Consider the following 15,573-nt stretch of genomic DNA (forward strand, 5'->3'; position numbering starts at 1 on the left):
AGTACTTGTTGTTCTTATTGGGTGCTGTCGAGTCATTTTGACTCATACTGACCCCATGTGACAGAGCAGAACTGCCGCATAGGGTTTTCTTGGCTATAATATTTATGGACTAGGTCTTTCTCCTATACAGCCGCTGGGTAGGTTCCAACCATCAACCTTCTGGTTAGCAGCCAAGCATGTTAACTATTTGCACCACTGAGGGACTCTGCAGCAATTGTAGTAAACATTATTGAGTGTTGACTCGGTGCCAGCCCCTATTCAGAGTGTTTGACATGCATTATGCCATAATCCCACAGGGCAGGTACTCTCTAAACCTCTTTTTACAGATGAAGAAACTGAGGCACAGAGAGGTTGAGTCACCTGCCCAAAGGGGTCATGCAGCGATTAAGTGGTTGAGGTAGAACCTGAACCCAGGCAGTGTGGCTCCAATGTCATCCCTTAAAATGGCTCCACTGACTGCCTACAGGTCATAAAATGCCCAGAAGGGCTCCAGGATGATGAGCAAAACCTGTGACAAGGCGTGAAGGGTCAGGTCGACCTGACAGGGTCTGGAAGCATTCGCCTCAGAGGAGATGGTGACTGAGCCTGGAAAGATAAGGAGGTGGCAGCCAGCCTGCCTCCTCTGCCCTGAATTGGCTGCATTTTCCCCCTTTTCTTCATTGTAGTACGAGGAGCACTAGGCAAGAGGGGGAGAGGCGCTTATGGGGGCTGGGGAGGGGGGAGTATCTTCCTCTCTGCCAGAACTCTCAAATCATAAATGGATAATAACAAATGATAAACAGCTGGTGTGGAGTGCTTCAGTTTCATGACAAGCTTTATAAGGATCCCCCCCTTATTCGATCCTCATGTTTCAGGGAAGCGGGGCAAATTATTTACTCCTTTTTACAAATGAGAAGATTGAAGCTCCTCCCCCAACCCAATTAAGTGACTCACCCAAGACTATGTGGTTAGAAAAGGGCATTTCAAAGTTGCATGTTCTAACCCAAAGTTCTGTACTATTTTCCCACACCACAAGGGTGAACAACTGTATGCTCTATACTGCTTTACAAATACAAGTGTTTTCCCAAAGAGTGGTTATTTATAAGGCTCTTGTGAAGTGAGGCGGTCAGGAATTATCCCAAATTACATATGAGGAAAATTAGGCTCAGAGAGGTTCAAGGACTAGCCCAAGGTCACACATTTAGGACGTGACTTTGAGTTCTATGCAGGACACAGGCAGGATGGACCTGGCCTGGGCCCAGAAGCAGCCATGGTGGCAGTTGGAGGCGGGTGGAGAATAATAAACCGGAGCAGCAGCCTCTGCGCCTCAGCCCTGGGGCATCCAGTAACCCCTGGTTCAGAGCCTTTAGCTTTTGGGGTCTCCTACCTGCCACAGCCCCTGCTAAGGCCTCCTGTGCCTCACCCACTCCCAGCACCATATTAGGTAGAGTGGCACCCCACACTTTGAATCTGAGAAGCTCGTTTCTACTTTTCGGTTCTTACAGGGCAGGGGCTGAGAGGTTTAATGCTTAGGGGAGTGTACTGTGGATTCAGACGTGCCAGGGTCTGAGAGGCCGCTCTCCACTTATAAGTTGTGTGACTTTGAACAGTCCCTTCACCTCATTAAGCCTCTGTTTCCTCATCTGTAAAATGGGCTGATGATCATCGTTTCTAACATATAGAGCTATCGTTGGAATTTGGTGATAGACTGCCTATAAAAGGTAAACATCCTATAACGCTATCTTTTATTATTACTATTGTCGTTATTATTAGTAACTGAATGTGCATAAGAGTTGTAACTATACAGACCTGGGCTTGAGTTCTAGCCTGGCTGCTTCCTTGCTGGGTGACTTAGGAAAATGCCTTTACCTCTCTGAGCCTCCGTTTCCTGGTCTATAACCCAGGAGGGTTAATGACGATGCAGGTGAACCCCGGGCCCACAGTGAACTGCCACATGCAGAGTGTGTCTATAACTATCATCCCGGGTCCTGGCCAGACCTTTTCTGTATAAAGACCCCTGTGTGCTCCAGGGGATAGAATCTATGCCTTGGTTATGTCTGTGACCCAGGGCTGATCCAAGTAAATGTAGGTGGAGCAGGAAGGTGGGTCAGCCAGGCAGGACAGTGACTCTGCCACTTCCCCTTGTCCTTCTCTGTAGGGCTAGGGTGACTCATGGCACCAAGCCTTCGGAAGCCCCACTTCTCAGGAGTAGGATTTTCTCCAGCCACCTTTTCCCTCAGTCCTCTTCCCACCAGTTGTTGTTGGTTGCCGGAGTTGATTCTGACTCTTGGCCTCCCCATATGTGTAGAGTAGAACTGCTCCATAGGCTTTTCAAAGCCGTAAACTTTCAGAAACAAATCTCCAGGTCTGTCTTCCCAGGCGCTTCTGGGTGGGTTTGAACCACCAATCTTTTGGCTAGTAATCGAGCGCCTAACTGGCTGCGCCACTCAGGGACTCCTTCCTGCCAGAAGTGGGTGTACATGAGAATGAGATAGGATGAGCCCCAGTGTGGAGGCAGAAGCCCATATCCTTCCTGGGAGTCTTGATCTGGCTCCTTTTGCTCTACTGCACTAGGGGAGGGGCTACTGGGTGGGGTGCAGTGGGGCCTACTCTGGCCCTTCCAGGAGGCCTTATGGGGGTCTCACTAGCTGCTGTCAGGAGCCCAGAGGCAACTGTCCTGGGTGAGGGTGGAATGTGCTGGGCAGCTCTGGCACTTCGGCCTCCACTGCTCTGTGGCTGGGCACCCCATTAGCTGCCCTCTGGGGCCCCTGTTGTGGTGATTTCCATCAGCGCACGTGAGGGTTGATCAGTTCCCCCCGTCTCTCTGCAGATGTGAGCTCCCGGGGACACTGATCCCATCTCCCTCATCTCAGTATTCCCACTGAGCTCTGAGCCTGGCGGGCAACAAGGGTTTGATTCAGTGAATAGCCTCTCACTGGCTGTGCGAACAGGGAGGTGACTGCCACTCCTGTGTGGAGAAGGTAGAGGTGGCTGGGGAGCTTTCCATGGGGGTGGGTTCCCTAGGGCCTGGGAAAGAACAGACAGACCCTCAGGGTCCTGGTGGGGGCATTTAAGGGTGGGTAGAGACCACCTGGTCTGGGATTTGAGACGTTTACCCCAGAAAGATCAGGGCTGGATTAGGAGAATAATAACGACAGTGAACACTTATGTAGCACTTACTGGCCCTAAGCACTTTATGTTTATGGGAAAGAAGCAATACTGTTGGGGTGTCCTTTGTAAAATGGAGGTAATAATACTACCTACCTCAAAGGGTAGTGAGAATTACACGGGTTATACAGAGTTATGGATTAAATCATGTTCCCAAAAACATATGTTGTAAATCCTAACCCTTATATCTGTGGATGTGATCTCATTTGGAAATAGGGTTTTCTTTGTTACATAGATGAGGTCATATCAGTGTACAGTGTGTCTTAAGCCAATTGCTTCTGAGCTATAAAAGGAGCGGATTAGGCACAGAAGCAGGAAGCACAAATGGGGAAAGACAGATGCCATGTGGAAATCACCAAGGAACCCAGGAAGAGAAGCTGAAAGAGACAAGCATTTCCCCCAGAACAGACAGAGAGAGCCTTCCCCTAGAGCCAGGGCTCTGAATTCAGACTTCCATCCTACCAAACTGTGAGAAAATAAATTTCTGTTCTTTAAGCCACCCACCTGTGGTATTTCTGTTATAAAAACCAAACCAAACCCATTGCTATTGAGCCGATTCTGACTCACAGCTCATAGAGACCCTATAGGACAGAGTTGAACTGCCCCACAGATTTTCCAAGGAGAGCCTGGTGGATTTGAACTGCTGACCTTTTGGTTAGCAGCCATAAAACTTAACCACTACGCCACCAGAGTTTCCATTTCTATTACAGCAGCCCTAAATAACTAAGACAACAAGGAAAATGTTTATCACCATTGCCATCTAGAGAGAGTTGGAATGGAGAGAAGAGACTTATCTTTTACTGTAAAGGAACTAAGTTGCTAACACTTCCTCTTCACCCTTTGAGACTCAGCATAATTACCTCCTCCCAGCAGCCTCTGTGCCCTGGGGCTGGCTATTCAGTGGTCCTGTCACTGTCTTCCTATCACAGGTCTGTCTCCCTCATGAGTTCCACTGCCTCGGGATGACACCATGGTAGCGGTAGGGTCAGCCCCCAGCCGAGGGCCTGGCACACAGTAGGTGCTCAGCATGTGCACAGGATGCACAGTAACAGGCTCACCTTCTTGGTTCCATACATGACTTCCATGAACTTCTCATCAGCATCTTGAAAGCGCTGGTCAAGGAAGGAGCTTGTTTTCCTCACCAGGTTCCAGACCATGTAGTTGTTCAGCAGGCTGGGGCACGAGGAGACCAAAATGGCTCAGAAACACAGTTGGAAAGGTCACAGCACCTCCCACGCTGACCCCTGGGGGCACCCGAACCTGACCTTCTGGTCCCAGGCTTAGGCCTCTCCCCACTCCAGGTTAGCTGGTTGCTCCCCTGTACGGGCAGAGCCTGGGTCTTCTACTGTGGGAAGCTCCTCAGTATTCAGTGCAGTGGCCTGCATGCTACAGGTGCTCACTAAATGCTTGTTGCTTAGCTGGTTTTTTTCTGAAGCTGTGAAGCAGCATGGACACTCACCCCAGTGGCAGGGGCTACAGGGCTGGAGCTGGGAGGAGGCTGCCATTTCCCCGTCATGGAGATGTCTCAGCCGGAGGCCAGAGAGGGGGAAGAGGGGCTTATGAGTAGTAGGGGCAGGACAGGAAGCTCCAGCCAGCCAGGCCAAGTTTTCCCTGAATGAGACCTCTCCCTGTCCCTACCCCCAGGACTCAGCAAACTATCTGTGGCTGTTGTCACCTTTACATAGCACAAAGATATCCACTACAGTGATTATCTACCTTCAAGTTGGAAACTACCTAAATGTCTGACAATAGGAGAAAACCAAACAAAAAAAACCAAACCCAGTGCCGTCCCGTCGATTCCGACTCATAGCAACCCTATAAGACAGAGTAGAACTGCCCTGTAGAGTTTCCAAGGAGCGCCTGGAGGATTTGAACTGCCAACCCTTTGGTTAGCAGCCGTAGCACTTAACCACTACGCCACCAGGGTTTCCGACAATAGGAGAAGGGGTGAGTAAATAATCCTATTTACACTCAATGAAATACTGTGTAGCCATGAAAAGTGATATTTGGGATGACATGGGGAAAAATCCTTGTGATAAAGGTCAACGGAAAAAAGTGGACTATACACTGAATTACAATGATGGAAAAAAAAATAGAACCAAGAGTAAACAAATCTGTCTCTCTCTCATACATACTCTCTCGTACGTACACACAGAAACACACACATCCCCAAAGATCAACACAAAGTTTTGGGTAATTTTAATTTTTTTCTGCATGTAGTTTTCAAAATGTCTACAAGCCCTTAAAATTTAAAAATAGTGTCAGTATTACTAATTAAAAATACTAGCTAACATTTATTGAGTCCGGTTGTGTATCAGGTACTATGTAAGACACTTCTCAGGGATTATTTAACTTGTCCTTACAACCACTCTACACGGTTGGTACTATTTGTATCCTCATCTTCTAGACGAGGAAAATAAACCTGAGAAAGGGGAAGAAACTTGCCCAAGGCTATGGAGCTGGTAGGTAGAGAAGCTGGGATTTCAACTGGTGCTCATAACCAAGAAGCCCTGATGCCTCTCATAAAAGTCAACCTGAGGGCCCATTTCCTGAATCAGTTTTTCACTCCCCTCGCCCCAACCTGTCCTGCCTGAGAGAGAAGCCTGCAGCAGCTGCCTGCTAGAAGCCCGTCTCAGGCAGCTGAGAGCCCCCTTACCATTTGTCTGTGTTGTTGATGAGGGTGGAGACCTGCTCAAGGTACTCTTTGTCATAGACCACAATAGGCTCGGATTCATTGATCTCCACAGGGTAGAAGATGGTGTTGAGAAAGGGCAGCCAATTGATGGCGGGTGCTAAGGACTGGAAGGAAAGGGAAAACAGTGTGAATCTGGCTGTGTTTTCTCCTCATGGTTCAGGTCTCCAGGACATTTGGAAGAAAGGCATTATTGCTACTTTCCACCCTTTCACAAAGGAAAAAGCTTGGAGCTGTCTGACAGTGGGTTGGGCTCTTTGCTGAGACAGATAGTCAAACCGAGGCTGGCTGACTTTTGTCAGAGATGCTGTAGACAGACTTCTACAAGAACCAAAAACCAAAATTTAACCTGGAATGGAACTAGGATGGGATCCAAAAAACCAAACCCACTGCTGTTGAGTCGATTCTGACTCACAGCAACCCTATAGGAAGAGTAGAACTGCCTGCATAGGGTTTCCAAGGCTATAAATTTTTACAGAAGCAGACTGCCACATCTTTCTCCCACAGAGCAGCTGGTGGGTTCAAACCGCCAAACTATTGGTTAGCAGCCCAGTGCTTTAACCACTGTACCACCAGGTCTCTTTACTAGTAGATCAGTGGTTCTCAAAATTCATTATGCATAAGAATCACTTGGGAATCTTGTTAAAATGTAGATTCTGATTCAGTGTATCTGGGGGGGAAACGTTCGTTCCAGTTTGAACCCCTGTCTGTAATGGTCAAGTGTGTAGAATCTGGAGCCAAAGCGCGCAGGCTCACGTTCCAGCTCTCTCATCTACCAGCTGTGTAGCCCTGAGCAAGTTTATGGAACTGGCTAGTTCATGAACAGTTAACCACTGTGGCCTTGGTGTCTCATCTGTAAAATGGGGATCACCATCATTATCGTCATCATGTTGTTGTTGTTAGGTGTCATCAAGTTGATTCCGACTCATAGCGACCCTATGTACCACAGAACAAAACACTGCTGGTCCTGCACCTCCCCACAGTCATTGCTATGCTTGAGCTCATTGTTGCAGCCACTGTGCCAACCCATCTCGTTGAGGGTCTTCCTCTTTTTCATGGACTCTCTACTTTACCAAGCATGAAGTCCTTCTCTAGGGACTGGTCCCTCCTGATAACGTCCAAAGCGTGAGACGAAGTCTTGGCATCCTTGCCTCTAAGGAGCATTCTTGCTGTACTTCTTCCAAGACAGATTTGTTCATTCTTCTGGCAGTCCATGGTATATTCAATACTCCTCATCAACACTACAATTCAAAGGCATCAATTCTTCTTCAGTCTTCCTTATTCACTGTCCAGCTGTCGCATGCATGTGAGGCGACTGAAAATACCATGGCTTGGGTCAGGTGCACCTTAGTCCTTAAAGGGACATCTTTGCTTTTTAACACTTTAAAGAGGTCTTTTGCAGCAGATTAGCCCAGCACAATAAGTTGTTTGATTTCTTGGCTGCTGCTTCCATGGGCGTGGTTTGTGGATCCAAGTAAAACGAAATCCTTGACAATTTCAATATTTTCTTGGCATCTGGATCCTGCGTCCAGTGCGCCACTGTCTGACCTCTGATTCTTGGGACTTGAGCCAGTGGCCTACCACCTGATCTGACAATTCTGGGATTTGCCAGCTTCTGCAGCCCTGTCTGTGGATCAGCCTATCGCCTGATTTGATTTGCCAGCTTCCACAGCCTTGTGAGCCAGCAGCCTGTCATCTGGTCTGCCGATTTGGGTTCATCAGCCCCTGCAGCCAAATGGGTCAGGAGAAGCCTCCAGCCTAACTCCTGATCCATGGATTTGGGACTTGCCAGCCTCCACAATTGCATGAGCCATTTCCTTGAGATCTGGTCTGTGAACTCTACAAGACATTGAAGTGAACTACGGAACCCAAGGACAGGAGGAAGAGTACTGAGGGGAGGAGGAGTAGTTGATGTTAGAGATGATGGAGTGGGACAGCAGTTTGACAAAGTTGGACATTTGGGACATCTTTAACCTCTGCCTTATAGGAACCAGCTTTGTGCTGATCCTTATGAAAGAAATTATTCATCATCACAGAAGCCAGTATTAAGCCGGTTAATACTGTCTGCTCTGCTCAACATCATTCTGTAATATCAACTAGCTCATTTGTGATTGGTAAATTCAAGAAGGTGGTTCTTCCCAGGTAGAGGCATCTGGAATAGCAGGAGTAGAACGATAACCTCTGAAGGGAAGAGCCCTCATTTCAGCTAATGCACACACAAGCACTCTGTCAGCTCTATTTTAAGAAAACTAACACTGAGCACCTGCGCCTGGGGGGCCCTCCCCAGAGACACACGCCCAGCTTTGCATAACTCTCAGCTTGGAGCAGGCTGCACTTCCTCCTCAGCCCACCTCCACGGCAGCCCCACTGCTCCGAGCTCCACCTCTAGCTGCAGGGTCTCAGCCTCCACGAGCCAGCATATCCATTTCCCAAGGGCGCCTCCAGCTACTCTGAGCTATTCCCCAAGGTTCCAATTGTTTTGTCGGTATTGTGCAGGGCTGATCTGAACCCTTGCTGAGAATCTGCATTTCTAACAAGTTCCCAGGAGATGCTAATGATGCTGGTTAGGGGCTAATTCCAAGACCCATTAGTACAGCCCAAACCATTCAGACTCGGACCCCCACAGGGTTTCCAAGGCTGTAAACCTTTACCGAAGCAAACTGCCACATCTTTCTCCCACAGAGCCACTGCTGGTTTTGAAACACCCACCTTTCGTTTAGCAGCCTAGTGCTTTACCCACTGTGCCACCAGGGCTCCTACTAGTAGAGCAGTGGTTCTCGAAATCCATTATACATAAGAATCACTTGGGGATCTCGTTAAAATGTAGATTCTGATTCAGTATATCAAGTGGAAAGGCAAATTTCCAGCTGTGGTTCGAACCGAATGAACTGAAACAAAACTGTTCAAAGCTCTGCTACTGTGATTATAAAACTACGTAGCTTTGGAATGGTCTGCTCTACCCGTATTCTCCCTATCGTTGATGTTATTAGTTCCTGGTGAGTTGATTCCGACTCATGGCGACCCCACATGTGCAGATTAGAACTGCTCTATAGGGTTTTCAAGGTTATGGCCTTTCAGAAGCTGATCACCAGGCCTGTCTCCCCAGGCACCTCTGGGTGGGTTTGAATCGCCAATCTTTTGGCTAGTAGTCAAGTGTTTAACCATTTGTGCCATCCAGGGACCTATATGTCCCCCATATGCCCTGTTATTTTTCATGTGCAAGGGTTTTTTGGGCTCCATATACTGTGTTACAGTAAAAGTGCCTGTACGTGCCAATCTCTTGGAATGCTATGTGTCATTCAGCAAGCACTCAATCAATGTCAGCTGTTGCAATTATTGTGCAAGGTCTCCTGCAAGTGGCCTTGGTCCTATTCAATTCCAAACTCTATTCTTGTTCCCTTGAAAAATGGGAAAAATGCAAGACAGATTAAGAAAGTGACAGATGCATTACAAATGGCCTTCACCTGGCAAGCTCAATCAGTAGCCTCGGCCCAATCAATAATCACCCTTAGTGAGACAGGCAGCCATAAACCCCTCAACTTAATAGCCACTGACATGCAAATGAGCTCAGAGGACTTTCTGGAGACCATGCAGTTAAACGGTGACTGTGCAGGCCTAAAACGGAGGCTCACTTGGCTCTCTGGGCTTTTGGGCAGCTTAGCAGTAAGGAAACAAGAACTTCCAAGGACAGGGTGAGACTGAAGGGGGCAGTGCCGAGGGCAGTGGTGTGGTGTGCTGGTATATGCTTAGCAACTGGCTCTCCAAGGGGAATACAGGATTTGCAGCATTCTCTCTCTAAGGTGAATACACGACCCATTGCAAACTAGCCATGAAATGTCACTAACGCAGAGTTGGGAAGAGAGATGCACAGTCAGCTCCAAGCCGGTGGGCCCCAGCACATGCCTGTCCACACGGCAGCGAGATGGCTAGGAAGCGCCCCGGACTTGAAAAGAGGACCTGGAGCAGAGTTCTCTCCTTGAACCAGCTCTGGGACCTGGAGCCATTTTCTACCTTCTCTCAAAAGTGAGGACAGCAATCCTCCCGCCCAGAGTTGGCTATTCTCTATGCCTCACTTGGGGATGGCTGTGCGGTAAACTTGAGTTTCCTTTCTCCCTTGTCCTTTCAGCTTTCTCTTCCTGGAAGGAGACCCTCAGGCAGGCCATCTCTAGGGGACTCCTTAACATTTTCTGTGGCTCTAAAACTCAGACGTGTACCTGTGAGGTCTTCAAATAGGGTTGAGCAATTGGAGCCGCTGGCGAGGCCCCTGGGAAAATCGCTATGTTTACAGAATGTCATTGATTACACTCTTCACAGGAGCCTCATACACTGCAGGCAACTGGAATTCTTTGATGAAAGTTCAGATAACAGATGCTGATAAACCCCTATATACTTAATATTGGCCTTTGCCTTTAGGGAGAGCGGGTGTTCTGTGCTGGTAAATTCCCACCACTCTGAGATACGGAGATGTATGCTGAACATTAGGATTTTTCACGTTTTCAATCCTCACTGCTTTGGCCAACTCTAAACACTTGTGCCTAAGTCCTTCTCTGTGGACACTGGAGAGACTGTTGTTTTAATTGACTCAAATGTTCCACTGTGACTCAAACCCTCAGAGGCACACTGATGAGCTCTATTTTCCATGTCCGAAGAGCCGGCTCCCGCTGCTTGCAGACCGGCGACTGAAGTAGGCTGGAAAGGCTCACACTCGAAGGGGGAGAGACAAGGAGAATGCTTTGGGTTTCATCTCAGCTGGAGAAAAGAAGTCAGAGGATGGGGCTCATTCCCAAAGAGCCTTTGGTGTGGAAGGTTTTCAGAGGAGAATGGAAAGTTCTCAGGCCCCTAGAGAGAGGCAATGGAAGGATGTCTGGTCCATGGCTCTGAATTCAGTCTTTGCTGGGGGGTAGTCTGGAACTGCTCTGTACTCTGGCAGGGTTAGCCTGGAACCTCATCTTGAAGGTTGGAGTGCCTTTTGGAAAGAAAACTAAATTTCTAGGTATCAGAGATCAACAAGGCATTCTCTGTTCCATGGTGGGATGAATCAAATTGGTTTAGTGCTGGGGAGCTGGACTGGCATCACCAATAACCAAGGAATAGCCACAATGGCTACACTAATATGTTAGGTTTGTATGTTGCATGTCAGTTTACAAGATGAAATCTCCTTTGCCTCGTTTCATCCCCTTGCAATGCCATGGGCAGGCCAGGCAAAGAGAGTCTTACCCAGGACACCAGGCTTCCAGGGGTTCATGCCCATTGTGGCTGAGTTCATTCCGACTCATAGCAACCCTCTAGGGCAGAGTAGAGCTGCCCCATAGGGTTTCCAAGGCTGTAAATCTTTACGGAGACAGACTGCCACATCTTTCTGTGGAGTGGCTGGTGGGTTTGAACCTCTAGCCTTTTGGTTAGCAGTCGAGCACTTAACCACTGCACCACCAGGGCTCCTCCAGGGTCCATGGACTTCTTTAAATGTTAGACATGTTGTTTTATATGTTTGTTGCTGTTGTTGTGTTAGATGCCATCGAGTTGGTTCTGACTCATAGTGACCCTATGTACAACAGAATGAGACACTGCCTGGTCCTGCGTCATCCTCACAATTATTGCTATGTGTGAGCCCATTGTTGCAGCCACTGTGTCAATTCATCTTTTTGAGGGTCTTCCTCTTTTTCGCTGACCTTCTGCGTTACCAAGCATGATGTCCTTCTCCAGAGACTGGTCCCTCCTGATAACATGTCCAAAGTACATATGCCTATTTCTTATGAGAGACATTCCATGGATTTCTACCTGTTCTCAAAGGACTCGGATTTAACAAACGTTAAGAATCACTAATCCTTTTGAGGCAAGGGCTGCATCTCATTTATCTGTGTCCTGGCACACGGCAGGTGTTTAAGTGCCTGGATGAGTAAAGCCCCATTTTACAAGGAAGGAAACCAAGGCTCAGACCAAGAAAAACCAAACCTGTTACTGTCGAGTGGATTCCGACTTATAGTGACCCTATAGGACAGAGTAGAACTGCCCCATAGGGTTTTTGAGGAGCACCTTGTGGATTCGAACTGCTGACCTTGTGGGTAGCACCCATAGCTCTTAACCAATACACCACCAGGGTTTCTCCAAGGCTCCAAGAGGTGGGTAATGTGTTTTGCCCAAGGCCATGCGGCTAGCAGCAGAGTTGTCTTCTGACTCCAAGCCCAGTGCTCCCATCACCCCAGGCTGCTGCCTCTACCAAAGTCCTCCCTACCCTGGGAGTTGTGCAGCTGGGAAGCAGGGAAGTTCTTTCCTTCTTTCTTTGAAGAACACAGCCAAAGCAAAGGTGATGAGATGCCTGGGGGTACAATCCAGTAGGCTCTCTGGGATCCATATGCTCAGGGCTACAGTGTCTTGTTCGCCACTCTTGGGACAGACAGACAGCATCATGGTCACTGCTGGGGCTGTTGAGGGGCTGCTGGGGCCCCTCTTGGGCTGAGAACTGGGTAGCTGAAGTGAACCAAATTACTGCTGCACAAACAGTATCTCCCTCGACCCTCTGGCCTCAGAGCAGAAAAACAGTGCAGATGGTGCCAACACAGGCTGCTGATCTCCATAGCAACCCACTCAGCACCACTCACCCTGATGCCAACTTCCCTGGGGACCCAAAGGGCAGCTGGCAACCAGCAGGAAGCCCGGTTCTCTTGCCCTTATCCCCAGGCTCTTCCTCTGCCTGGGATGCCCACCCACCATTGGACTCTCCTTCCCTAACTTCTCCTGACCCCCAGCTCCCCATGCCCTGCTTCTTTTTCTCAACACACCTAAGCAGTGAGACTGCTGTTTCCTAGATGCTGTCTCCCAACAGCCTGGAAACACAGAAGCTGAGTCTTGCGCTTGTATCTCCCAACAGGGCCCCTACACAGTCATCTGATGGAGGAATAGAGGAAGAAAAAAGAGTAGGGGTCTAGTTCTTCCTGAAAGGGGCAGCACATAAGCCAAACTCTAACACATGGGCAGAATTCAGCTGGTCGGAAAGAAGAGAGAAGACATTGGTGGTAGAGGCCCAGCACACAAGTGACCTAGACAGCTGCCTCAGGGGAAGGAGCAAGGCTTAGCTTGCATCTTGGGTGATGGCAGGAAGACCCCAAAGCCAGAGAGTAGAGGCATGCCTGCTGATTCCCCTGTGATCCTGGGACCAGCCCAGGACAAGGCTGGATGCCAACATCTGAAGAACTGGAAAGAAGGAACTGGAAGGCAATCAACTCACGGACCTCAAGCCCCCAGCAGCCACCAGGGGGCAGCCTTTGGCAGATGCTCAGTGAGCCCAGAGAGAGCCTGACACAGACTCCCCATTATACCTCCAGGACAATTCCAGGGGAGGTGGTTAAGAGCAGCATTTCAGAGAACCAAGTCTGAGTTCAATTCCCAACTTAGGAGCCTTGAGGCCTTGAGCACTTCACTTAACCTCCTAGCCTGGAAAAGAGAGATGACAGAATCCGCACCTCACATTTATTAAACACTGTACACGCTGGTGGCATAATGGTTAAGTGCTATGGCTGTTAACCAAAAGGTTGGCAGTTCGACTCCACCAGGCACTCCTTGGAAACCCTGTGGAGAGGTTCTACTCTGTCCTATAGGGTCGCTATGAGTCAGAATTGAGTTGATGGCAATCGGTTTGGTTTGGTTTGGTTTTGGTTTACTGTACACCAGGCTTGATGAGCTTGGTGCTTGAGAGATGGGAAATGGTCACAGAGTCTGCCCGGGGAAATGCCATGTGACGGGAAAGCAGGCTGGCCTAGGGGAAGAGACTAGCTCCAGGGTCACTTACTAGCTGTGTAACCTTTGGCAGATAACTTAGATAACTTTACCTTAGTTTTTCTATCTGTGAATCGGGGATAGCAACCATCCCTACTTCCCAGAGTTGTTTCAAGGATTTGATAAACCAAAACCCATTGCCATCAAGTCAATTCTGACTCATGGCGACCCCAAGTATGTCAGAGTAGAACTGCACTCCATGGCTTTTCAATGGCTATAATCTTTCAGAAGGGGATTTCCAGGCCTTTCTTCCGTGGTGTACCACTGGGTAAATTTGAACCGCCAACCAGTAGCCAAGAACAAACTGTACCACGCAAGGACCTGACTTGATGAACAACTGGGTGTGACAGCCCCCAGCCCAGCGCCCTATGTCCTGAAGCCCAGCGGCAGTCCCAGCCTCTGTGGCAGCCGTGCTCAAGGTACCTGTAGCTGGGCGGCCGTTACTTTGTGGTAGATGAGTTCCTCGTCCCGGCGCTTCTCCTGGGGGATGGTGATGTTGGCCAGTGCTGTCTCAAAGGCCAGGATCTGCTGCATCTGCGGCCGGATTCTGTCCTCATCCCCCCCGCCCAGCAGCTTCCCCAGCTGGACCATGTAGTTCAGGTATCCGGTCAGCACCTGTGGGACCCAGCACCCCCAAACCATCAGTAGCTGCCACCTGCTGCTGCCCAGCACAGGGAGGGAGCCCAGGAAACCTGCTTGGGAAAAAATGCTTTTGGCACTTCACCTTCTCACTGACTCCCTAACCCACGGGATAAACCTAAAGGCCTTCCTTCTCGCAGCCCCCAGGTCCCACGCAGGTTGGTCTCTGTGGTGCCAGCTCACATGGCCTCCCTGTCACAGATCCCAGGAAAGCCAGCAACAGGGCGGGCCATCTCTCAGTTCCTGGAACACAACAAGCCTTTTCTGAACTGTCCTCTGCCACTGTGCCCCAGATCTGAATTCAGCCCTGTGTTAAACTCTCTCAGCTCACCTTTCACTTAGCACAATTTGTAATCACACCTTTAACTGCGTGGTTAGTTAGCTAATGTCTGTCTCGCCTACTAGACTTTCTGCTCCGTGGGGCAGGGACCATGTGGACCTTGTTCATCACTATGTCAGCACTTAGTAGGCTTGCTCAACACTAGTGGGTCGAATAAATGAATGGATGGATGATCAACCTTAGGCAAGGTCCCCCGGGGGCATCATGAGATGCAGACTGGGGGAGGGAAAGGTGTGGGCTTTGGAGGGAGTGGGTGTGGAAGAGAATCTCAGCCCCACCACTTTCTGGCTATGTGACCTTGGTGTCTCTGAGCCTTATTCCTTCCTCTGTAAAAGACAAGGTCAAAATCATAACCATTTGACAGAAAAGGCTAATGAAGCTCAGAGAAGTGAAACTTCTGCAGGGTAACTGGGAGGGTTAGAGGTGACATATATAAAAGGTCTAGCACCCACGCATGGTGGTGGCTGTTTTTGCAGCCTCTTTATATTGGGGAAAAATGTTATCTGTCCCTGGCCTTTTGTGCCCATGCTGCCTGAATGTGACACAGCCAGCCTGGGAGGATCCCTACCCTCCCAGGTACTGCCTGTTGCCCATCAGGGGACACCTCTGTGCTCCTCCTTCAAAGACCTCGGAAGGTATCGTGGGGGTGGGCACTGAGGGGGGTGGGCTGGGCTCGGGAGCTGCTCTCTGAGGAGGCACACCCACCTTCTCGTTTTCGGTTTTGTTCAGGTAATAGTCTCTTGAGGGTAAGCCCAGGCCTGACTGGTCCACCTGGAGAGAAAGGCTGGAATGAGAGGGAATCCCGGGAGCACACGCACACATTCTGCAAAGCCTCCACCCACACCGGGTAATGGCAGGCGTGCAGTGTCAGAGAACCGGCCTGGAATCCAGCAAGAGCGCAAGCTGGTAGCTGGGGTCACGTGTGGGGCGGGCCTCCTGGGGATGGGACAGGCATACTTGGAGCTGTATTCCTGCCCATACA

The 15,573-nt window shown here is 49.4% G+C and overlaps 1 protein-coding gene across 4 annotated transcripts in view; it reads right to left on the bottom strand.

Moving 5' to 3' along the window:
• The window catches only part of ECE1 (endothelin converting enzyme 1), a 137,742-nt gene that overhangs the window by 18,290 nt on the left and 103,879 nt on the right, over positions 1–15,573 (bottom strand). For all 4 annotated transcript variants that reach the window (XM_049878177.1, XM_049878175.1, XM_049878178.1 and 1 more), the window contains 4 exons: positions 15,297–15,362; positions 14,036–14,227; positions 5,804–5,946; positions 4,206–4,320 (listed from right to left, as the gene is read on the bottom strand). In XM_049878177.1, the coding sequence (XP_049734134.1) occupies positions 4,206–4,320; positions 5,804–5,946; positions 14,036–14,227; positions 15,297–15,362 (516 nt within the window). The remainder of the gene's footprint in view (positions 1–4,205; positions 4,321–5,803; positions 5,947–14,035; positions 14,228–15,296; positions 15,363–15,573) is intronic.

Source organism: Elephas maximus, chromosome 3, assembly GCF_024166365.1.
Source record: "Elephas maximus indicus isolate mEleMax1 chromosome 3, mEleMax1 primary haplotype, whole genome shotgun sequence".
NCBI classification, from domain to species: Eukaryota; Metazoa; Chordata; class Mammalia; order Proboscidea; family Elephantidae; genus Elephas; species Elephas maximus.